The sequence below is a fragment of the Salvelinus fontinalis genome, chromosome 27 (genome assembly GCF_029448725.1).
Source record: "Salvelinus fontinalis isolate EN_2023a chromosome 27, ASM2944872v1, whole genome shotgun sequence".
In the NCBI taxonomy this organism is placed as follows: domain Eukaryota; kingdom Metazoa; phylum Chordata; class Actinopteri; order Salmoniformes; family Salmonidae; genus Salvelinus; species Salvelinus fontinalis.
In genome coordinates this window covers 38,698,585-38,723,372 of record NC_074691.1, presented here as the reverse complement: position 1 = coordinate 38,723,372, position 24,788 = coordinate 38,698,585, and the positions used below count along the sequence as shown (strand labels likewise).

The 24,788-nt window shown below is 45.5% G+C and overlaps 1 protein-coding gene and 1 long non-coding RNA gene across 4 annotated transcripts in view; one reads left to right on the top strand and one right to left on the bottom strand.

Annotated features, from left to right (window-relative positions):
* The window catches only part of LOC129825546 (uncharacterized), a 48,545-nt gene that overhangs the window by 22,290 nt on the left and 1,467 nt on the right, over nt 1-24,788 (top strand). The window contains exons 2-3 of one of the 2 annotated variants that reach the window (XR_008754905.1): nt 18,334-18,433; nt 23,443-24,788. The exon at nt 23,443-24,788 is cut by the window's right edge and continues 1,467 nt beyond it. This is a non-coding gene — a long non-coding RNA (uncharacterized LOC129825546). Of the gene's footprint in view, nt 1-18,333; nt 18,434-18,773; nt 19,348-23,442 lie in introns of those variants that run through there. The other variant, XR_008754904.1, reaches the window with a different exon arrangement.
* The window catches only part of syndig1l (synapse differentiation inducing 1-like), a 108,190-nt gene continuing 94,617 nt past the window's right edge, over nt 11,216-24,788 (bottom strand). For both annotated transcript variants that reach the window (XM_055885711.1, XM_055885712.1), the window contains exon 4: nt 11,216-19,058. In XM_055885711.1, coding sequence (XP_055741686.1) covers nt 18,900-19,058 — 159 coding nt within the window. In that variant the 3' untranslated portion in view covers nt 11,216-18,899. The remainder of the gene's footprint in view (nt 19,059-24,788) is intronic.

The window sequence follows — 24,788 nt, the reverse complement described above, 5'->3', positions numbered from 1 at the left end:
ACCTGCTGACTGCTAACTGCTGACTGCTACCTGCTGACTACTACCTGCTACCTGCTGACTGCTAACTGCTGACTACTACCTGCTACCTGCTGACTACTACCTGCTACCTGCTGACTGCTACCTGCTGACTGCTACCTGCTACCTGCTGACTACTACCTGCTTACTGCTGACTACTACCTGCTGACTACTACCTGCTGACTGCTACCTGCTGACTGCTGACTACTACCTGCTGACTACTACCTGCTGACTGCTACCTGCTGACTACTACCTGCTACCTGCTGATTACTACCTGCTACCTGCTGACTACTACCCGCTACCTGCTGACTGCTACCTGCTGACTGCTGACTACTACTTGCTGACTGCTACCTGCTGACTGCTACCTGCTGACTGCTACCTGCTGACTACTACCTGCTGACTACTACCTGTTGACTGCTACCTGTTGACTGCTACCTGCTGACTGCTACCTGCTGACTGCTACCTGCTGACTGCTACCTGTTGACTACTACCTGCTGACTGCTACCTGTTGACTGCTACCTGTTGACTACTACCTGCTACCTGTTGACTACTACCTGCTGACTGCTACCTGCTGACTACTACCTGCTGACTTCTACCTGCTGACTTCTACCTGCTGACTGCTACCTGCTGACTGCTACCTGTGACTGCTACCTGCTGACTGCTACCTGCTGACTACTACCTGCTGACTGCTACCTGCTACCTGCTGACTGCTACCTGCTGACCGCTACCTGCTGACTACTACCTGCTGACTGCTACCTGCTGACTGCTACCTGTGACTGCTACCTGCTGACCGCTACCTGCTGACTACTACCTGCTGACTGCTACCTGCTGACTGCTACCTGCTGACTGCTACCTGCTGAATACTACCTGCTGACTGCTACCTGTGACTGCTACCTGCTGACCGCTACCTGCTGACTAATACCTGCTGACTACAACCTGCTACCTGCTGACTGCTACCTGCTGACTACTCCCTGCTGACTGCTACCTGCTGACTGCTACCTGCTGACTGCTACCTGCTGACTACTACCTGCTAGCTGTTGACTGCTACCTGCTGACTACTACCTGTTGACTGCTACCTGTTGACTGCTACCTGCTGACTGCTACCTGCTGACTGCTACCTGCTGACTGCTACCTGCTGACTGCTACCTGCTGACTACTACCTGCTGACTACTACCTGCTGACTGCTACCTGCTGACTGCTACCAGCTGACTGCTACCTGCTGACTTCTACCTGCTGACTACTACCTGCTGACTGCTACCTGCTGACTGCTACCTGCTGACTACTACCTGCTGACTGCTACCTGCTGACTACTCCCTGCTGACTGCTACCTGTTGACTGCTACCTGTTGACTGCTACCTGTTGACTGCTACCTGCTGACTGCTACCTGCTGACTGCTACCTGCTGACTGCTACCTGTTGACTGCTACCTGTTGACTGCTACCTGCTGACTGCTACCTGCTGACTACTCCCTGCTGACTGCTACCTGCTGACTGCTACCTGCTGACTGCTACCTGCTGACTACTACCTGCTACCTGTTGACTGCTACCTGCTGACTACTACCTGATGACTTCTACCTGCTGACTGCTACCTGCTGACTGCTACCTGCTGACTGCTACCTGCTGACTTCTACCTGCTGACTATTACCTGTTGACTACTACCTGCTGACTGCTACCTGTTGACTGCTACCTGCTGACTACTACTTGCTGACTACTACCTGCTGACTACTACCTGCTGACTGCTACCTGCTGACTGCTACCTGCTGACTGCTACCTGCTGACTGCTACCTGCTGACTGCTACCTGCTGGCTGCTACCTGCTGACTGCTACCTGTTGACTGCTACCTGCTGACTGCTACCTGTTGACTGCTACCTGTTGACTGCTACCTGCTGACTGCTACCTGCTGACTACTACCTGCTGACTGCTACCTGCTGACTGCTACCTGCTGACTACTACCTGCTGACTACTACCTGCTGACTGCTACCTGCTGACTGCTACCAGCTGACTGCTACCTGCTGACTGCTACCTGCTGACTGCTGACTGCTACCTGCTACCTGCGTACTGCTACCTGTTGACTGCTACCCATTGACTGCTACCCGTTGACTGCTACCTGTTGACTGCTACCTGTTGACTGCTGACTGCTGACGACTACCTGCTGACTGCTACATGCTGACTGCTAAATGCTGACTGCTACCTGCTGACTGCTACCTGCTGACTGCTACCTGCTGACTGCTACCTGCTGACTGCTACCTGTTGACTGCTACCTGCTGACTGCTACCTGCTGACTTCTACCTGCTGACTATTACCTGTTGACTACTACCTGCTGACTGCTACCTGTTGACTGCTACCTGCTGACTACTACTTGCTGACTACTACCTGCTGACTACTACCTGCTGACTGCTACCTGCTGACTGCTACCTGCTGACTGCTACCTGCTGGCTGCTACCTGCTGACTGCTACCTGTTGACTGCTACCTGCTGACTGCTACCTGTTGACTGCTACCTGTTGACTGCTACCTGCTGACTGCTACCTGCTGACTACTACCTGCTGACTGCTACCTGCTGACTGCTACCTGCTGACTACTACCTGCTGACTACTACCTGCTGACTGCTACCTGCTGACTGCTACCAGCTGACTGCTACCTGCTGACTGCTACCTGCTGACTGCTGACTGCTACCTATTACCTGCGTACTGCTACCTGTTGACTGCTATCCATTGACTGCTACCTGTTGACTGCTACCTGTTGACTGCTACCTGTTGACTGCTGACTGCTGACGACTACCTGCTGACTGCTACATGCTGACTGCTAAATGCTGACTGCTACCTGCTGACTGCTACCTGCTGACTGCTACCTGTTGACTGCTACCTTCTACCTGCTGACTGCTACCTGCTACCTGCTGACTGCTACCTGCTGACTGCTACCTGTTGTCTACTACCGGCTGACTGCTACCTGCTGACTGCTACATGCTGACTGCTAAATGCTGACTGCTACCTGCTGACTACTACCTGCTGACTGCTACCTGTTGACTCCTACCTGCTGACTTCTACTTGCTGACTGCTAGCTGTTGACTGCTACCTTCCTGAGTGCTACCTGCTGACTGCTACCTGCTGACTACTACCTGTTGACTACTACCTGTTGACTACTACCTGCTGACTGCTACCTGCTGACTGCTGACTGCTACCTGCTGACTAATACCTGCTGACTGCTACCTGCTGACTACTACCTGTTGACTGCTACCTGCTGACTGCTACCTGCTGACTGCTACCTGCTGACTGCTACCTGCTGACTGCTACCTGCTGACTACTACCTGCTGACTGCTACCTGCTGACTACTACCTGCTGACTGCTACCTGCTGACTACTACCTGCTGACTACTACCTGCTGACTGCTACCTGCTGACTGCTACCTGCTGACTACTACCTGCTGACTGCTACCTGCTGACTGCTACCTGCTGACTACTACCTGCTGACTGCTACCTGCTGACTACTACCTGCTGACTACTACCTGCTGACTGCTACCTGCTGACTGCTACCTGCTGACTACTACCTGCTGACTGCTACCTGCTGACTACTACCTGCTACCTGCTGACTACTACCTGCTGACTGCTAACTGCTGACTGCTACCTGCTGACTACTACCTGCTACCTGCTGACTGCTAACTGCTGACTACTACCTGCTACCTGCTGACTACTACCTGCTACCTGCTGACTGCTACCTGCTGACTGCTACCTGCTGACTACTACCTGCTGACTGCTACCTGCTGACTGCTACCTGCTGACTACTACCTGCTGACTACTACCTGCTGACTGCTACCTGCTGACTGCTACCAGCTGACTGCTACCTGCTGACTGCTACCTGCTGACTGCTGACTGCTACCTATTACCTGCGTACTGCTACCTGTTGACTGCTATCCATTGACTGCTACCTGTTGACTGCTACCTGTTGACTGCTACCTGTTGACTGCTGACTGCTGACGACTACCTGCTGACTGCTACATGCTGACTGCTAAATGCTGACTGCTACCTGCTGACTGCTACCTGCTGACTGCTACCTGTTGACTGCTACCTTCTACCTGCTGACTGCTACCTGCTACCTGCTGACTGCTACCTGCTGACTGCTACCTGTTGTCTACTACCGGCTGACTGCTACCTGCTGACTGCTACATGCTGACTGCTAAATGCTGACTGCTACCTGCTGACTACTACCTGCTGACTGCTACCTGTTGACTCCTACCTGCTGACTTCTACTTGCTGACTGCTAGCTGTTGACTGCTACCTTCCTGAGTGCTACCTGCTGACTGCTACCTGCTGACTACTACCTGTTGACTACTACCTGTTGACTACTACCTGCTGACTGCTACCTGCTGACTGCTGACTGCTACCTGCTGACTAATACCTGCTGACTGCTACCTGCTGACTACTACCTGTTGACTGCTACCTGCTGACTGCTACCTGCTGACTGCTACCTGCTGACTGCTACCTGCTGACTGCTACCTGCTGACTACTACCTGCTGACTGCTACCTGCTGACTACTACCTGCTGACTGCTACCTGCTGACTACTACCTGCTGACTACTACCTGCTGACTGCTACCTGCTGACTGCTACCTGCTGACTACTACCTGCTGACTGCTACCTGCTGACTGCTACCTGCTGACTACTACCTGCTGACTGCTACCTGCTGACTACTACCTGCTGACTACTACCTGCTGACTGCTACCTGCTGACTGCTACCTGCTGACTACTACCTGCTGACTGCTACCTGCTGACTACTACCTGCTACCTGCTGACTACTACCTGCTGACTGCTAACTGCTGACTGCTACCTGCTGACTACTACCTGCTACCTGCTGACTGCTAACTGCTGACTACTACCTGCTACCTGCTGACTACTACCTGCTACCTGCTGACTGCTACCTGCTGACTGCTACCTGCTACCTGCTGACTACTACCTGCTGACTGCTGACTACTACCTGCTGAGTACTACCTGCTGACTGCTACCTGCTGACTGCTGACTACTACCTGCTGACTACTACCTGCTGACTGCTACCTGCTGACTACTACCTGCTACCTGCTGACTACTACCTGCTACCTGCTGACTACTACCCGCTACCTGCTGACTGCTACCTGCTGACTGCTGACTACTACTTGCTGACTGCTACCTGCTGACTGCTACCTGCTGACTGCTACCTGCTGACTACTACCTGCTGACTACTACCTGTTGACTGCTACCTGTTGACTGCTACCTGCTGACTGCTACCTGCTGACTGCTACCTGCTGACTGCTACCTGTTGACTACTACCTGCTGACTGCTACCTGCTGACTACTACCTGCTGACTTCTACCTGCTGACTTCTACCTGCTGACTGCTACCTGCTGACTGCTACCTGTGACTGCTACCTGCTGACTGCTACCTGTGACTGCTACCTGCTGACTGCTACCTGCTGACTACTACCTGCTGACTGCTACCTGCTGACTGCTACCTGCTGACCGCTACCTGCTGACTACGACCTGCTGACTGCTACCTGCTGACTGCTACCTGTGACTGCTACCTGCTGACCGCTACCTGCTGACTACTACCTGCTGACTGCTACCTGCTGACTGCTACCTGCTGACTGCTACCTGCTGACTACTACCTGCTGACTGCTACCTGTGACTGCTACCTGCTGACTAATACCTGCTGACTAATACCTGCTGACTACTACCTGCTACCTGCTGACTGCTACCTGCTGACTACTCCCTGCTGACTGCTACCTGCTGACTGCTACCTGCTGACTGCTACCTGCTGACTACTACCTGCTACCTGTTGACTGCTACCTGCTGACTACTACCTGATGACTTCTACCTGCTGACTGCTACCTGCTGACTGCTACCTGCTGACTGCTACCTGCTGACGTCTACCTGCTGACTACTACCTGCTGACTGCTACCTGCTGACTGCTACCTGCTGACTGCTACCTGCTGACTGCTGACTACTACCTGCTGACTACTACCTGCTGACTACTACCTGCTGACTACTACCTGCTGACTGCTACCTGCTGACTGCTACCTGCTGACTACTACTTGCTGACTACTACCTGCTGACTGCTACCTGCTGACTGCTACCTGCTGACTGCTACCTGCTGACTGCTACCTGCTGACTGCTACCTGCTGACTGCTACCTGTTGACTGCTACCTGTTGACTGCTACCCGTTGACTGCTACCCGTTGACTGCTACCCGTTGACTGCTACCCGTTGACTGCTACCCGCTGACTGCTGACTCCTGACTGCTGACTGCTACCTGCTGACTGCTACCTGCTGACTGCTACCAGCTGACTGCTACCTGCTGACTGCTACCTGCTGACTGCTGACTGCTACCTGCTGACTGCTACCTGCTGACTGCTACCTGCTGACTGCTACCTGCTACCTGCATACTGCTACCTGTTGACTGCTACCCATTGACTGCTACCCGTTGACTGCTACCTGTTGACTGCTACCTGTTGACTGCTGACTGCTGACGACTACCTGCTGACTGTTACATGCTGACTGCTAAATGCTGACTGCTACCTGCTGACTGCTACCTGTTACCTGCGTACTGCTACCTGTTGACTGCTACCCATTGACTGCTACCTGTTGACTGCTACCTGTTGACTGCTACCTGTTGACTGCTACCTGCTACCTGCTGACTGCTACCTGCTACCTGCTGACTGCTACCTGCTGACTGCTACCTGCTACCGGCTGACTGCTACCTGCTGACTGCTACATGCTGACTGCTACCTGCTGACTACTACCTGCTGACTACTACCTGCTACCTGCTGACTACTACCTGCTGACTGCTACCTGCTGACTGCTACCTGCTGACTGCTACCTGTTGACTACTACCTGCTGACTGCTACCTGTTGACTGCTACCTGCTGACTGCTACCTGTTGACTGCTACCTGCTGAGTGCTACCTGCTGACTGCTACCTGCTGACTACTACCTGTTGACTACTACCTGTTGACTACTACCTGCTGACTGCTACCTGCTGACTGCTGACTGCTACCTGCTGACTACTACCTGCTGACTTCTACCTGCTGACTGCTACCTGCTGACTGCTACCTGCTGACTACTACCTGCTGACTGCTACCTGCTGACTACTACCTGCTGACTGCTAACTGCTGACTGCTACCTGTTGACTGCTACCTGCTGACTGCTACCTGTTGACTGCTACCTGCTGAGTGCTACCTGCTGACTGCTACCTGCTGACTACTACCTGTTGACTACTACCTGTTGACTACTACCTGCTGACTGCTACCTGCTGACTGCTGACTGCTACCTGCTGACTACTACCTGCTGACTTCTACCTGCTGACTGCTACCTGCTGACTGCTACCTGCTGACTACTACCTGCTGACTGCTACCTGCTGACTACTACCTGCTGACTGCTAACTGCTGACTGCTACCTGCTGACTACTACCTGCTACCTGCTGACTGCTAACTGCTGACTACTACCTGCTACCTGCTGACTACTACCTGCTACCTGCTGACTGCTACCTGCTGACTGCTACCTGCTACCTGCTGACTACTACCTGCTGACTGCTGACTACTACCTGCTGACTACTACCTGCTGACTGCTACCTGCTGACTGCTGACTACTACCTGCTGACTACTACCTGCTGACTACTACCTGCTGACTACTACCTGCTACCTGCTGACTACTACCTGCTACCTGCTGACTACTACCTGCTACCTGCTGAATGCTACCTGCTGACTGCTACCTGCTGACTACTACCTGCTACCTGCTGACTGCTACCTGCTGACTGCTACCTGCTGACTGCTACCTGCTGACTGCTACCTGCTGACTACTACCTGCTGACTACTACCTGCTGACTACTACCTGCTGACTACTACCTGCTTACTACTACCTGCTGACTACTACCTGCTACCTGCTACCTGCTGACTACTACCTGCTGACTGCTACCTGCTGACTACTACCTGCTGACTACTACCTGCTGACTACTACCTGCTACCTGCTACCTGCTGACTACTACCTTCTACCTGCTGACTACTACCTGCTACCTGCTGACTACTACATGCTACCTGCTGACTACTACCTGCTACCTGCTGACTACTACCTGCTACCTGCTGACTGCTACCTGCTACCTGCTGACTACTACCTGCTACCTGCTGACTACTACCTGCTGACTACTACCTGCTACCTGCTGACTGCTACCTGCTACCAGCTGACTACTACCTGCTACCTGCTGACTACTACCTGCTGACTGCTGACTTCTACCTGCTACCTGCTGACTACTTCCTGCTACCTGCTGACTACTTCCTGCTACCTGCTGACTACTACCTGCTACCTGCTGACTACTTCCTGCTACCTGCTGACTACTACCTGCTACCTGCTGACTACTTCCTGCTACCTGCTGACTACTACCTGCTACCTGCTGATTACTACCTGCTACCTGCTGACTTCTACCTGCTGACTACTACCTCCTACCTGCTGACTTCTACCTGCTGACTACTACCTCCTACCTGCTGACTCTGAATTGTAGTAGATGAATGCATACTCATTTGGACTATCTCATCATAGTGTTTTCTTCCCTATTCACTGTGTGTGTGTGTGTGTGTGTGTGTGTGTGTGTGTGTGTGTGTGTGTGTGTGTGTGTGTGTGTGTGTGTGTGTGTGTGTGTGTGTGTGTGTGTGTGTGTGTGTGTGCGTGTGTGTGTGTGTATATTCATTTTTCTCTGTTATCCCTCAGTTGATAAATACGTCTTTACAGAGGTATTGGAGGCCCTCCCCAGGGTTTAGGAGAAAATGCTCTCTTTCAGGTATTTCTCTCTCCTCCCTCCCTCCCTCCCTCCCTCCCTCCCTCCCTCCCTCCCTCCCTGAAATCCTGTGTGTCAAAGATGGGATAAAAGCCGAGGATTTAAAGAAAGCAGGAAAGCCTTAGTGTTACCGTGCTAAGCAAACCCTCTCAGGGCAAGGAGATGCAGGGCGATGGGCGTAGCAGAGCGACTAGTTCCTTTAAGATTCCTTTAGACTCCCAGTAGACACATGGCATACGTTCCAAATGCCATCCTGTTCCCTACATAGTGCACTACTTTTGACCAGAGTCCTATGGGGCCTGATCAAAAGTAGGGCACTATTAATGGAATAGGGTGCCATTTGGCATGCCCTGGATAGAGAGGAAGGGTTTTACCATAATACCCAGCATGCATTATTCACTGTCTGTTAAAGGCTATAGGCTGGGGTCACAGGGTAGGTTAATATCACGAGAAGCCCCTGACTGCAGTGTGAATTTCGGTGCCGGGCTCAATGTGGGCGGAGTCAAATGTCGGGGGGGGGGGGGGGGGGGGGGGGGGCTCAATGTGGACGGAGTCAAATGTCGGGGGGCCGGGTTCAATGTGGACGGAGTCAAATGTCGTGGGGCCGGGCTCAATGTGGACGGAGTCAAATGTCGGGGCCCGGGCTCAATGTGGGCGGAGTCAAATGTCGGGGGGCCGGGCTCAATGTGGACGGAGTCAAAGGCGTTTAACCCGAACCCTTCCCGTCTCCTTCAAGGTCACCAAATTTGAGGTAAACGTCGAAGGCATCGACGAAAGCGAATCTTAATCGAACCTAGCCTACATGGATAAAAATATAAACCATGGAAATAAGTGAGACTGTCATTATGCATAATGTACTTTGTAATATTCCTGTTAGCATAGCGTTAATTAGCACCCATTTGCACGTGAGTTAGTTAATTGCGCGCAAATGAGGGAATCTTATTTGGACAAATTTGCCTGCTTGAGCAGTAAGCCTGGGTTTACATGTACAGTTATGTAATCGATTTGATCGTAGATTTTTCTGCCTTTCTTCAACGTATGCCTTGTTGTGTTTGGCTGGCTCTAAACGAGTATCGTTGATGCCGTTCCCTTAGTTACTCACAGCGAGTCTACACAGCCTACACATAGTACATACAATAATGATATCACCTGGTCCCAACATACATGGCAAGTCAAGAAAAGTAATTGTAACTTGTCCACACTGCAAACTGAAGTTAAATAAGATACACTTAGTGGTGAGGTATGTCTGTGACTTGTAAGTGGGTGGGTGGGGTAGTGAGGTATGTCTGTGACTTGTAAGTGGGTGGGTGGGGTAGTGAGGTATGTCTGTGACTTGTAAGTGGGTGGGTGGGGTAGTGAGGTATGTCTGTGACTTGTAAGTGGGTGGGTGGGGTAGTGAGGTATGTCTGTGACTTGTAAGTGGGTGGGGTAGTGAGGTATGTCTGTCATTTGTAAGTGGGTGGGTGGGGTAGTGAGGTATGTCTGTGACTTGTAAGTGGGTGGGTGGGGTAGTGAGGTATGTCTGTGACTTGTAAGTGGGTGGGGTAGTGAGGTATGTCTGTCATTTGTAAGTGGGTGGGTGGGGTAGTGAGGTATGTCTGTGACTTGTAAGTGGGTGGGTGGGGTAGTGAGGTATGTCTGTGACTTGTAAGTGGGTCGGTGGGGTAGTGAGGTATGTCTGTCATTTGTAAGTGGGTGGGTGGGGTAGTGAGGTATGTCTGTGACTTGTAAGTGGGTGGGTGGGGTAGTGAGGTATGTCTGTGACTTGTAAGTGGGTGGGTGGGGTAGTGAGGTATGTCTGTGACTTGTAAGTGGGTGGGTGGGGTAGTGAGGTATGTCTGTGACTTGTAAGTGGGTGGGTGGGGTAGTGAGGTATGTCTGTGACTTGTAAGTGGGTGGGGTAGTGAGGTATGTCTGTCATTTGTAAGTGGGTGGGTGGGGTAGTGAGGTATGTCTGTGACTTGTAAGTGGGTGGGTGGGGTAGTGAGGTATGTCTGTGACTTGTAAGTGGGTGGGGTAGTGAGGTATGTCTGTCATTTGTAAGTGTGTGGGTGGGGTAGTGAGGTATGTCTGTGACTTGTCACTGGGTCGGTAGGTACTCTCTGGGATGCATGCTAATGGGTTCAGGATCAATAGACCAATTAATGACCTTTTCTCTCGTCATGAACGAGTTAATTATGTACACTTCCGTGTGGAAGCCGGGCGGGAAGTGCAAGCACCAAATCACAGGCTCACAAAGCACTTAGCCAAACACTACCATCTTTTGTATTTTGTGTTCGAAGGTTGGCTTTGTTTTTGAAAATACTCTGGATTCACTGAGGTCACAAAAGACACTATATGCATAGTTGTCTAACAACAGAAATCTGCATACAAACTACAGAGAAAAAATAATAATAATTCAAGATTGAAGAAAAGAAAAGTCATTTTTCTCCTGTAGTTTTTATTTTACATTACATCCCAGAACATTTTTATAATAGCAATATTTACATTGTCTTCTCACACAAGACATACAGAAAGTAGGGAATATCCCAAACATAAAGTCAATTCTAAATAAAATTTGGTTGTATTTTTTTTCTCCAGAATATCACAATACCTAGAGAAGCACCCTGGTGTTGAAGAACGCTCAGAAACGTCCTGTTAAAACGTCATAGTTACGTTCACAGAAACCAATACGTTTATCAGAATGAGCGTTGTTACGGAGATCATCAGCCTATCGGGTTTAAAGTTGGGAGAAACATCAGCATCAACATTAAATGTCAAACCGTATTGAACAGAACAACAAAGAGACTCGATAAAACACTTTGACTGACAACGCTACAGAACAGAACACAAAGCATTCATCAGCTGCATCAGAAATTAAACATTTTCTCTCAAAAAGGTAAACAAACAAACAAAAATACTGTATATATATATATATTATATATATATATATATGTCCGTATATATACACACCCGTGTGTGTATGTGTGTATGTATATATATATACCGGGAACAGGTGTGTATATATACGGATATATATATATATATAATTAGGCCAGCCTCAGTCTCAGGAGGAGATGATTGTCCTAATATGAACACTGTGACAAACACATAAGAACACATAACACCAACTCTCAGAAGTAGTTTACAGTGTTATTCGTCAGCATGACATATGCAAGCACCAACATTTTATAACGGTGATGGGAACGAAGCCAATGGACGAAGAGACACGTCTTAATCGATAGCTCTGCCACAAACTGGTGGGGCCAAACGGTTGCCATGGGGACACACTGTAAAAGGGGTCACGGGTGGATCCTCTAGCAGGAACAGGAAGTAACCAGGTCTAAACCGCAAGGGGGGTTCAGTTCATTGGGTAGTGAATGTGCTAATGGACAAAAACACTAGCAAATCAATTAAGCCATAATGTGCTGTTATCTGGGTCTGCCATCCACCTTCTGCCTGCTTCTAGTGTGTGTAAGTGTGTGTGTGTGTGTGAGTCTGTGTGTGTGTGTGTGTGTGTCTAATGTGTCTGTCTAGTGTGTGTCTAATGTGTGTCTGTCTAGTGTCTGTCTAATGTGTGTGTTTGCGCGCGCATGGCCTCAGTGTCTAGCCTAGTGAAGAAGTCTCTCTGTTTTGTCTTTTGATAATGGTCAGACAAAATTAGCTTGGTGGGCCCAACTGGCGAGACAATGCCCATAGCAGTTGGAAAACAAAATGGCCGACCAACTGCTGCTGTTAAAATAACTGCCACTGCCTACAGCTGCTATTAAATTAGTTTTAATGGTAGCCATTATAGCAAAACAACTTCCCAACCATTTCCCTCAGGAGCCAAGTCGACATGGTTCGTCTTCATTAGTGGACTGACATTGTCTTTCCTCTTTATATCTCCAAGGGATGCATCCCAAGTAGAACCCCGTTGCCTACCTAGTGCACCACTTTTGATCAGGGCCCATAGAGAATAGGGTGTCATTTGGGACAAATACCAAATGTTTTGTGTTCTGAGCGCTACGGACAGGCAAATGGCAGTTCTTTTCACATCATTACACTCGACTGTAACAACCCACAACTGGAAAACTGACCAACAGGCCAGATTTGAAATGTATTGGGTTGTAGGTTGTTTGGCTACTTTGTTGGGCTATGCTCTAGTCTAGAGAGATGCTGATTCTCTCTTACAGAGAAAACCATTATAGGGAGATAATTGTGACTGATAAATGTCAGGTATGACTAATGCATGACGAGAGAGGGGGGGAGAGGGGGGGGAGAGGAAGGGGGGGGAGGGAGTTGGGGAGAGGGTGAGGAAAGGAGGGAGAGAGGGGGGGAATTAGGGAGAGGGTGAGGGAGGGAGTTAGGGAGATGGAGGGAGGTAGAGGGTGAGGGTGGGAGGAAGGGTGGGAGGGAGGGAGGGAGTTAGGGTGAGGGTGGGAGGAAGGGAGGGAGGAAGGGTGAGAGAGATAGAGAGCTGTAAGTGTATAGAGTTGGGTTGCAGTGCTTCACTGCCCACACTCTACCTGGGTCCTGGGAATGTATAGTATTGAATAGTTGTCTGTGTTGTACCACAACACTGAGTTAGACCACAGGGACTAACGCGTCGCAAACGGCACCCTATTCCTTTTGTATAGCACTACATTTGGCCGGAGCCCTATGTGCCCTGGTCAAAAGTAGTGCACTACATAGGGGATATTTGGGACGCAGACTAGAGCAGAGGACAGTTTTAGAGAACAATAATTGGATGATAAAGTCTTGAAGTTACATCAGGTAAATAGCTATAGGACTGAGGGGGATATTATATATATATACACACGTTCAAAAGTTTGGAGTCCGTTAGAAATGTTTTCCATGAAAACAAACATGAAATGAGTTGCAAAATGAATAGTAAATATAGTCAAGAAGGTCAACAAGGTTATGAATAATGATTTTTAATTGAAATAGTAATTGTGTCCTTGAAACTTTGCTTTCGTTAAAGAATCCTCCATTTGCAGCAATTACAGCCTTGAAGACCTTTGGCATTCTAGTTGTCAATTTGTTCAGGTAATCTGAAGAGATTTCACCCCATGCTTCCTGAAGCACCTCCCACAAGTTGGATTGGCTTGATGGGCACTTCTTACGTACCATACGGTCAAGCTGCTCCCACAACAGCTCAATAGGGTTGAGATCCGGTGACTGTGCTGGTTACTCCATTATAAACAGAACACTAGCTGACTGCTTCTTCCCTAAATAGTTATTTCATAGTTTGGAGCTGTGCTTTGGGTCATTGTCTTGTTGTAGGTGGAAATTGCCTCCAATTAAACGCCGTCAAAAGGGTATGGCATGACGATGCAAAATAAAGAGACAGCCTTCCTTCTTCAAGATTCCTTTTACCCTGTACAAATCTCCCACTTTACCACCACCAAAGCACCCCCAGACCAGCACATTATCTTGCTTGAAAGATGGTTCACTCCTTCAGCATCTTTTCATGTTTTCTGAGTCTCACAAATGTTCTTCTTTGTGATCCGAACACCTCAAACTTAGATTCGTCTGTCCATAACACTTTTTTCCAATCTTCCTCTGTCCGTCATCTATGTTATTTTGCCCATCTTAATCTCTTCACTGTTGACATTGAGACTGGTGTTTTGCGGGTACTATTTAACGAAGCTGCCAGTTGAGGACTTGTGAAGCATCTGTTTCTCAATCTAGACACTCTAATGTACTTGTCCTCTTGCTCAGTTGTACACCGGGGCCTCCCACTCCTCTTTCTATTCTGGTTAGAGCCAGTTTGCAATGATCTGTGAAGGGAGTAGAACACAGCGTTGTACGAGATCTTCAGTTTCTTGGCAATTTCTCACATGGAATAGCCTTCATTTCTCAGAGCAAGAATAGATTGATGAGTTTCAGAAAAAAGTTCTTTGTTTCTAGCCATTTTGAGCCTGTAATCAAACCCACAAATGCTGATGCTCCAGATACTCAACTAGTCTAAAGAAGGCCAGTTTTATTGCTTCTAAAATCAGGATGACATTTTTCAGGTGTGCTAACATAATTGCAAAAGTGTTTTCTAATGATCAATTAGTTTTTTTAAATTATGAACTTGGATTAGCTAACACAACGTGCCATTGGAACACAGGAGTGATGGTTGCTGATAATGGGTCTCTGTACGCCTATGTAGATATTCCATAAAATAATCTGCCGTTTCCAGCTACAATAGTCATTTACAGCATTATCAATGTCTACACTATATTTCTGATCAATTTGATGTTATTTTAATGGACAAAAATGTGCTTTTCTTTCAAAAACATGGACATTTCTAAGTGACCCCAAACTTTTTTAAACGTATACACGTATGTATATATATATAAACGTATGTATATAGTAACAGACAAAAGTTTGGACACATCCCACTCATTCAAGGGTTTGTCTTTATTTTTACTATGTTCTACATTGTAGAACAATAGTGAAGACATCAAAACTATGAAATAACACATATGGAATCATGTAGTAACCAAAGCAGTGTTAAACAAATCAAAATATATTTTATATTTGAGATTCTTCAAGGTAGCCAACGTTTGCCTTGATGACAGCTTTGCTCACTCTTGGCATTCTCTCAACCAGCTTCATGAGGTTGTCACCTGGAATGCCTTTACAAAAGTCTTGAAGGAGTTTCCACATATTCTGAACACTTGTTGGCTGCTTTTCCGTCACTCTGCAGTCCAACTCATACACAGCGCCTTCGGAAAGTTTTCAGACCCCTTGACTATTTCCACATTTTGTTACGTTACAGCCTTATTATAAAATAAAATAAACCATCCTCATCAATCTACACACAATACCCCATAACGACAAAGTGAAAACATTTTTTTTATTTTTTTGCAATTTTATAAAAAATTCAAAAAACAGAAATACCTTATTTACATAAGTATTCAGACCCTTTGCTATGAGACACGAAATTGAGCTCAGGTGCATCCTGTTTCCATTGATCATCCTTGAGATGTTTCTACAACTTGATTGGAGTCCACCTGTGGTAAATTCAATTGATTGAATTTTTTTTTGGAAAGGCACACACATGTCTATATAAAGTCTCACTGTTGACAGTGCATGTCAGAGCAAAAACCAAGCCATGAGGTTAAAGGAATTGTCCGTAGAGCTCCGAGACAGGTGTGCCAAGCTTGTGTGCCAAGCTTGTAGCGTCATATCCAAGGCTGTAATCGCTGCCAAAGGTTTAGGCTGTAATGACTTGAGGCTGTAATCGCTGCCAAAGGTGCTTCAACAAAGTACTGAGTAAAGGGTCTGAATACTTATGTAAACGTAATATTTTTTTTTTTTAAATTCTTTTATAAATTCGCAAACATTTCTAAAAACATGTTTTTGCTTTGTTATTGTGGGGTATTGTGTGTAGATTGATGCATAAAAAAAAAAATCTATTTTAGAATAAGGCTGTAACCTAACAAAATGTGGCAAAAGTCAAGGGGTCTGAATACTTTCCGAAGGCACTGTACATTATAGAGATGGTTAAAAAGTGTCGCTATTGCCAAAACACGTTCAATATTTGAGAAACGTTGAGAGAATGCCAAGAGTGCAAAGCTGTCATCAAGGCAAAGGCAAAGGCAAATTCTACTTTGAAGAATATAAAATATATTTTAATTTATTTAACACTTTTTTGGTTTCTACATGATTCCATATGAGTTAGTTCATAGTTCTGATTTCTTCACTATTATTCTACAATGTAGAAAATAGTCAAAATAAAGAAAAACCCTGGAATGAGTAGATGTGTCCAAACTTTTGACTGGTACTGTATATATTTTTGTTCTTTCTGTATTTTGTTACAATTTATGTTAAGCCCTTTTCTTTCTGAGTGAAAAAGACTTTAAGAGGAACTGAACCGGATGTGCGGACACCTCTGCTGTAACACTGTAATACTGGAAACATCAAAAGAAATACACTTCTGTCTACTGCTAAGTATCCAGTGTTCGGGGACTGTTCGAGGACTGTTCGAGGACTGTTCGGGGACTGTTCGAGGACTGTTCGGGGACTGTTCGAGGACTGTTCGATGACTGTTCGGGACTGTTCGAGGACTGTTCGAGGACTGTTCGAGGACTGTTCGGGGACTGTTCGAGGACTGTTCGATGACTGTTCGATGACTGTTCGGGGACTGTTCGGGGACTGTTCGGGGACTGTTCGGGGACTGTTCGGGGACTGTTCGGGGACTGTTCGATGACTGTTCGGGGACTGTTCTGGGACTGTTCTGGGACTGTTCGGGGACTGTTCGGGGACTGTTCGGGGACTGTTCGATGACTGTTCGATGACTGTTCGATGACTGTTCGGGGACTGTTCGGGGACTGTTCGATGACTGTTCGGGGACTGTTCGATGACTGTTCGGGGACTGTTCGAGGACTGTTCGAGGACTGTTCGGGGACTGTTCGGGGACTGTTCGATGACTGTTCGGGGACTGTTCGAGGACTGTTCGAGGACTGTTCGGGGACTGTTCGGTCAAGCCAGTAGATCTGAATACACCTTCAGGCAGGGTTCAGGGAAGGTACCTTAGAAAGTAAGAGGGGGGAACCACATAGAAACACTAGCTTGGACGTATGGAGGTAAGGCAGAACCCTAACGGACCAAAACAAGACATTATTAGGTAGATCCTATGACGTTTCTCTTTGATGGACTGATATTGATGCCGCTTCAGGGAGGGGAAACCACTTCAGCACTGTACATCTCTCCCCAGTGTCTGTCCAGTTCACCTGCAGAGAGCAGGAAATTAGCTTTTTCTCTCCCTTTGAATTTAGATCATTCAATTTCTGCCAACACAGTTTGTTCAGTTAGAAAAACACACACACACACAATAATTATGTTATTAATTAAAGTTAGAATTGTGAGATCTGTCAATGTTTGGCAGCTTTGCTTTCTTGTTGTCATGTCAACAAACAGTGACTAACAGTTCTGAGTTTGTTGACAATAGCCCAGATAGTCTCCTTTATTAAGAAGAAAACATGCCTTTGGGATAGACAGAAATGTTTGATCTGACTTTCAAGTTCTGAAAGTCAGAAAGCAATAAGGACCTGTTACATGACTACCCCATCAGTGGGAAGAGGGCTCTCTCTCTCTCTCTCTCTCTCTCTCTCTCTCTCTCTCTCTCTCTCTCTCTCTCTCTCTCTCTCTCTCTCTCTCTCTCTCTCTCTCTCTCTCTCTCTCTCTCTCTCTCTCTCTCGCTCTCTCGCTCTCTCGCTCTCGCTCTCGCTCTCGCTCTCGCTAGTCTAAAAGGATCTCAGACGAGCGTCTTCATGTTGACAGAGAACCACCCAGCGTTAGGCCTAAAACCAGGCCAATTGAAGAAGCATTTGATGGTATATTCAAAAAAAGGGGTAGTCAGTCAGTAGCAGGGGATCCAAATAGTCAACATTTTCAAACCCTGTTTAGAAGTTCAGATGACACAGAGAACTCAAGGTTTTTAGTGTTTCAGCTTATATTTTCAGTGAGTCCTCCAGACACTGGGGCCCCTTGAAGTTCCTCCATTCCCTAAAGTCTCAGTAATTGGCGTCCATGTTTTTCCATGTCTGTTCCCTCCCCTGTCTGTTTCTGTAATGGTTTGTAGAATGTTGAACACAGCAGAGTTCAAACACCCTACAGGGGGGTGAAGACAACGGAGCAGAACAGCGGAATGGCAGAACTAAATTCTCTTCAACTTCACTCAGGTAACTTTTCCCAGAGAAATATTTCTGTTTTCAGTCTGTCCTGGTTTCGCCTTGCTCTCCTCCTCCTCCTCCACCTCCCTTCCTGCCTTGCCCTTCTCAGTCTGTTCATCTAATCTTTGCTGACACGGGACCACCCGTAGGGAAGCTAAAGGGGGAGGATAGACAGATGTATGGATGAGAGAGAGAAAGACAGAGGAACATGCCCCAAAAACTGTTTCCATTGTCAGGAGCGCTGTTATGTTCCGGAGAGGGGCAGTTCTAACCCCTGGCATTAGCCGTGTTCATTGAGAGTGGTGGTTCATCCTTCCTTTCCTCTTCTGTGGTTCCTCTGGTTGTCCAGGAGAAGAACGGAGGGATGGAGGGATGGAGGGAGAAGGAGGAATATGTCCCCAAAAAAGTTCCATTCCAGGAAGAGACAGTTCCTAGTTGTCCTGCTTTTCCCCGGTGGTCCGGAGGTCAGGCGCTGCTATACGTGTCCAGGCTTGGAGAGGTAGGCGATGAGGGCCACCACCACCCCAACGTAGATCCCTGTCCCGATGGTGATGGAAAGGGCCGCAAGGAACAGCGCCCTCCGGGATGCGATGCTCGCCAGCGGGAAGTCACCCTTCGTCACCGCCTTACTGGTCTGGAAGAAGGGAACAGAGGAGAGAGAGATGAGTGAGATATAGCCTTGGAAACGCAATAGAACTGTGAAAAGCTCATCGCGGATTGTGGGTTTGAAAAATGGCAGTTAGGAGTCTTGTCATATGATGTAAGACATGTGGAAATGGTAGTTAGGACTAAACAAGTCTTGGGACATAAGATTTTAAAACGGGCAATTAGGAGTAGTCAAGCCTTGTGTAACTGCCAAAATAAAGGAAACACTTGAGTAAATAAAGGATACAAGGTATATTGAAAGCAGGTGCTTTCACACAGCTGTGGTTCCTGAACAATTCCTAAGCAATTAACATCCCATTATGCTTAGCATAAAAATGTATAAAAAAGCTTGCCCATTCTTTTGGCTACCATGGCTATGTGCCCATAGGATGACAATGGCCCCAATCCGCAGGGCACGAGCGGTCACTGAATGATTTGATGAGCACGAAAATGAAATAAACCATATGCCATGGCCGTCTCAGTTACCAGATCTCAACCCAATTGAACACTTCTAGGAGATTCTGGAGTGGCGCCTGAGACAGTGTTTTCCATCACCATCAACGTAGAATGTTAGACTGACAGAACACATAGAATGTTAGATTGTCAAAACACATCGAATGTTAGAATGTTAGACTGTCAGAACAAATATAATGTTAGACTGTTAGACTGTCAGAACAAATATAATGTTAGAATGTTAGACTGACAGAACACATAGAATGTTAGACAGTCAGAACACATAGAATGTTAGAATGTTAGACTGTCAGAACACATAGAATGTTAGAATGTTAGACTGACAGAACACATATCATGTTAGAATGTTAGACTGTCAGAACACATAGAATGTTAGACAGTCAGAACACATAGAATGTTAGACTGACAGAACACATAGAATGTTAGACTGACAGAACACATAGAATGTTAGACAGTCAGAACACATAGAATGTTAGACTGACAGAACACATAGAATGTTAGACAGTCAGAACACATAGAATGTTAGAATGTTAGACTGTCAGAACAAATATAATGTTAGAATGTTAGACTGACAGAACACATAGAATGTTAGACAGTCAGAACACATAGAATGTTAGAATGTTAGACAGTCAGAACACATAGAATGTTAGAATGTTAGACTGACAGAACACATATCATGTTAGAATGTTAGACTGTCAGAACACATAGAATGTTAGACAGACAGAACACATATAATGTAGAATGTTAGACTGACAGAACATAGAATGTTAGAATGTTAGACTGTCAGAACACATAGAATGTTAGACAGACAGAACACATAGAATGCTAGAATGTTAGACAGACAGAACACATAGAATGTTAGAACGTTAGACAGACAGAACACATAGAATGTTAGAATGTTAGACAGACAGAACACATATAATGTAAGACTGACAGAACACATAGAATGTTAGACTGTCAGAACACATAGAATGTTAGACTGTCAGAACACATGGAATGTTAGACAGACAGAACACATAGAATGTAGAATGTTAGACTGACAGAACATAGAATGTTAGACAGTCAGAACACATAGAATGTTAGACAGACAGAACACATAGAATGTTAGACAGACAGAACACATAGAATGTTAGAATGTTAGACAGACAGAACACATATAATGTAAGACTGACAGAACACATAGAATGTTAGACTGTCAGAACACATAGAATGTTAGACTGTCAGAACACATGGAATGTTAGACAGACAGAACACATAGAATGTAGAATGTTAGACTGACAGAACATAGAATGTTAGAATGTCAGAACACATAGAATGTTAGACAGACAGAACACATAGAATGTTAGACAGACAGAACACATAGAATGTTAGAATGTTAGACGGACAGAACACATAGAATGTTAGACTGTCGGAACACATAGAATGTTAGAATGTTAGACTGTCAGAACACATAGAATGTTAGAATGTTAGACTGACAGAACACATAGAATGTTAGACAGACAGAACACATATAATGTAGAATGTTAGACTGACAGAACATAGAATGTTAGAATGTTAGAATGTCAGAACACATAGAATGTTAGACAGACAGAACACATAGAATGTTAGACAGACAGAACACATAGAATGTTAGAATGTTAGACGGACAGAACACAGAGAATGTTAGACAGTCGGAACACATAGAATGTTAGAATGTTAGACTGTCAGAACACATAGAATGTTAGAATGTTAGACTGACAGAACACATATCATGTTAGAATGTTAGACTGCCAGAACACATAGAATGTTAGACAGTCAGAACACATAGAATGTTAGACTGACAGAACACATAGAATGTTAGACTGACAGAACACATAGAATGTTAGACTGTCAGAACAAATATAATGTTAGAATGTTAGACTGACAGAACACATAGAATGTTAGACAGTCAGAACACATAGAATGTTAGAATGTTAGACAGTCAGAACACATAGAATGTTAGAATGTTAGACTGACAGAACACATATCATGTTAGAATGTTAGACTGTCAGAACACATAGAATGTTAGACAGACAGAACACATATAATGTAGAATGTTAGACTGACAGAACATAGAATGTTAGAATGTTAGACTGTCAGAACACATAGAATGTTAGACAGACAGAACACATAGAATGCTAGAATGTTAGACAGACAGAACACATAGAATGTTAGAACGTTAGACAGACAGAACACATAGAATGTTAGAATGTTAGACAGACAGAACACATATAATGTAAGACTGACAGAACACATAGAATGTTAGACTGTCAGAACACATAGAATGTTAGACTGTCAGAACACATGGAATGTTAGACAGACAGAACACATAGAATGTAGAATGTTAGACTGACAGAACATAGAATGTTAGAATGTCAGAACACATAGAATGTTAGACAGACAGAACACATAGAATGTTAGACAGACAGAACACATAGAATGTTAGACAGACAGAACACATAGAATGTTAGAATGTTAGACGGACAGAACACATAGAATGTTAGACTGTCAGAATACATAAAATGTTAGACAGACAGAACACAGAGAATGTTAGACTGATAGAACACATAGAATGTTAGACTGACAGAACACATAGAATGTTAGACTGTCAGAACACATGGAATGCTAGACAGAACACGTAGAATGTTAGAATGTTAGACTGTCAGAACACATAGAATGTTAGACTGACAGAACACATAGAACGTTAGACTGATAGAACACATAGAATGTTAGACTGACAGAACACATAGAATGTTAGACTGTCAGAACACATTGAATGTTAGACTGTCAGAACACATGGAATGTTAGACAGAACACATAGAATGTTAGACTGTCAGAACACATGGAATGTTAGACAGAACACATAGAATGTTAGACTGTCAGAACACATAGAATGTTAGACTGTCAGAACACATGGAATGTTAGACAGAACACATAGAATGTTAGACTGTCAGAACACATGGAATGTTAGACAGAACACATAGAATGTTAGACTGTCAGAACACATGGAATGTTAGACAGAACACATAGAATGGTAGACTGTCAGAACACAAGGAATGTTAGACAGAACACATAGAATGTTAGACTGTCAGAACAACTTAGAATATTAGAATGTTAGACAGACAGAACACATGGAATGTTAGACAGACAGAACACATGGAATGTTAGACAGACAGAACACATAGAATGTTAGACTGTCAGAACACATAGAACGTTAGACTGACAGAACACATAGAATGTTAGAATGTTAGATAGACAGAACACGTAGAATGTTAGAATGTTAGACAGACAGAACACATATAATGTTAGACTGACAGAACACATAGAATGTTAGACTGTCAGAACACATGGAATGTTAGAACGTTAGACTGACAGAACACATAGAATGTTAGACAGACAGAACACATAGAATGTTAGACTGACAGACCACATAGAATGTTAGACTGACAGAACACATAGAATGTTAGACTGTCAGAACACATGGAATGTTAGACAGAACACATAGAATGTTAGAATGTTAGACTGACAGAACACATAGAATGTTAGAACGTTAGACTGACAGAACACATAGAATGTTAGAACGTTAGACTGTCAGAACACATAGAATGTTATAATGTCAGAACACATAGAATGTTAGACTGTCAGAACACATGGAATGTTAGACTGTCAGAACACATAGAATGTCAGAAGTCTGAGAGGTGATGGAGAAAACACCAATTCCTCTTGGAGCGACTCTTACCTGAACCATGAATAGCTAGCTGCCTGTCAGTAAAATCCTGCCAGTTATTCTGAAGAAAACATGTTTTAAGATATTTTGAGAATGACGATCGATGATTTTGGATGTGTCATTCATTTTCAACTCCTTAAAACATGTACATCTGCAGGTGAGTTTTCTGAAGACTGGAGTGATGAACGACTCCTACTGGAGTGATGAACGACTCCTACTGGAGTGATGAACGACTCCTACTGCAGTGATGAACGACTCCTACTGGAGTGATGAACGACTCCTAAACAATGAATCCTTTTGAAAACAAACGGAGACTTCTTATTCTGCATGTTTCAAGAGATTTCTAGGCAAACTAAACATGTTTTCATAAATAATTATGTTTTTCATTCTTAATAGCCAATTAAATTGCATTGAAAAACATGAGCATTTTATATTTAAAGGACAGGTAGGTTATTTCACACACAACTGTTTGCTCGAGTATTTACACATGGAAGAGTAACGATTAGCGAACACTAATTTGAACCTCCTGTATGTGTCCCAAATGTCACCATAATCCCTACATAGTGCACTACTTTTGACCAGCGTCCTACAGTATGTGCACCATGTAGGGAATAGGGTGCCAGTAGTGCACTATGTAGGGAATAGGGTGCCAGTAGTGCACTATGTAGGGAATAGGGTGCCAGTAGTGCACTACGTAGGGAATAAGGTGCCAGTAGTGCACTATGTAGGGAATAGGGTGCCATTTGGGATGCGACAAAGAGGCTAAAATGATTTATTTGTTAGCTAACCGTTACTCTTCCAGCAGACAGTTGCGTATGAAATAACCTACCTTGTCCTTTTAAAATAAAATACCCACGTTAGTTAGAATTCCCTTCCTGAACAGCGAAGCTGAAAATAAATGCTTTACCTTCACTTCCGTCAGTGGAGTTAGTTGGCTGTCTAAAATTGAGCTTTTCATTTGTGTTTTAGAACCATACTGTTGAGTATTTAATTATTTTTTTTGGTGGGGGGGTTGGTTTGATTTTGTATGCCATCTGTTTTATTAGTAAAATACACACGCTCCTTTCATGACTCTTATGTTCTTCTATTAGCTGCGTCGGGTGTAGTGCTCACTGACCAATACAAGTGGAGTTAGGTCTTCTGGCTCTCAATACATTTGATGTATGAGACAAAAGTGTTAGCGCTGATAATGCAGTCAGTGAATAATGTGTTAGCCCTGATAATGCAGTCAGTGAATAATGTGCTAGCCCTGATAATGCAGTCATTAAATAATGTCTTAGCCCTGATTAATGGAGTCAGTAAACAATGTGTTAGCCCTGATAATGCAGTCAGTAAATAATGGGTTAGCCCTGATAATGCAGTCAGTAAATAATGTGTTAGCCCTGATAATGCAGTCAGTAAATAATGTGTTAGCCCTGATAATGCAGTCAGTGAATAATGTGTTAGCCCTGATAATGCAGTCAGTGAATAATGTGTTAGCCCTGATAATGCAGTCAGTGAATA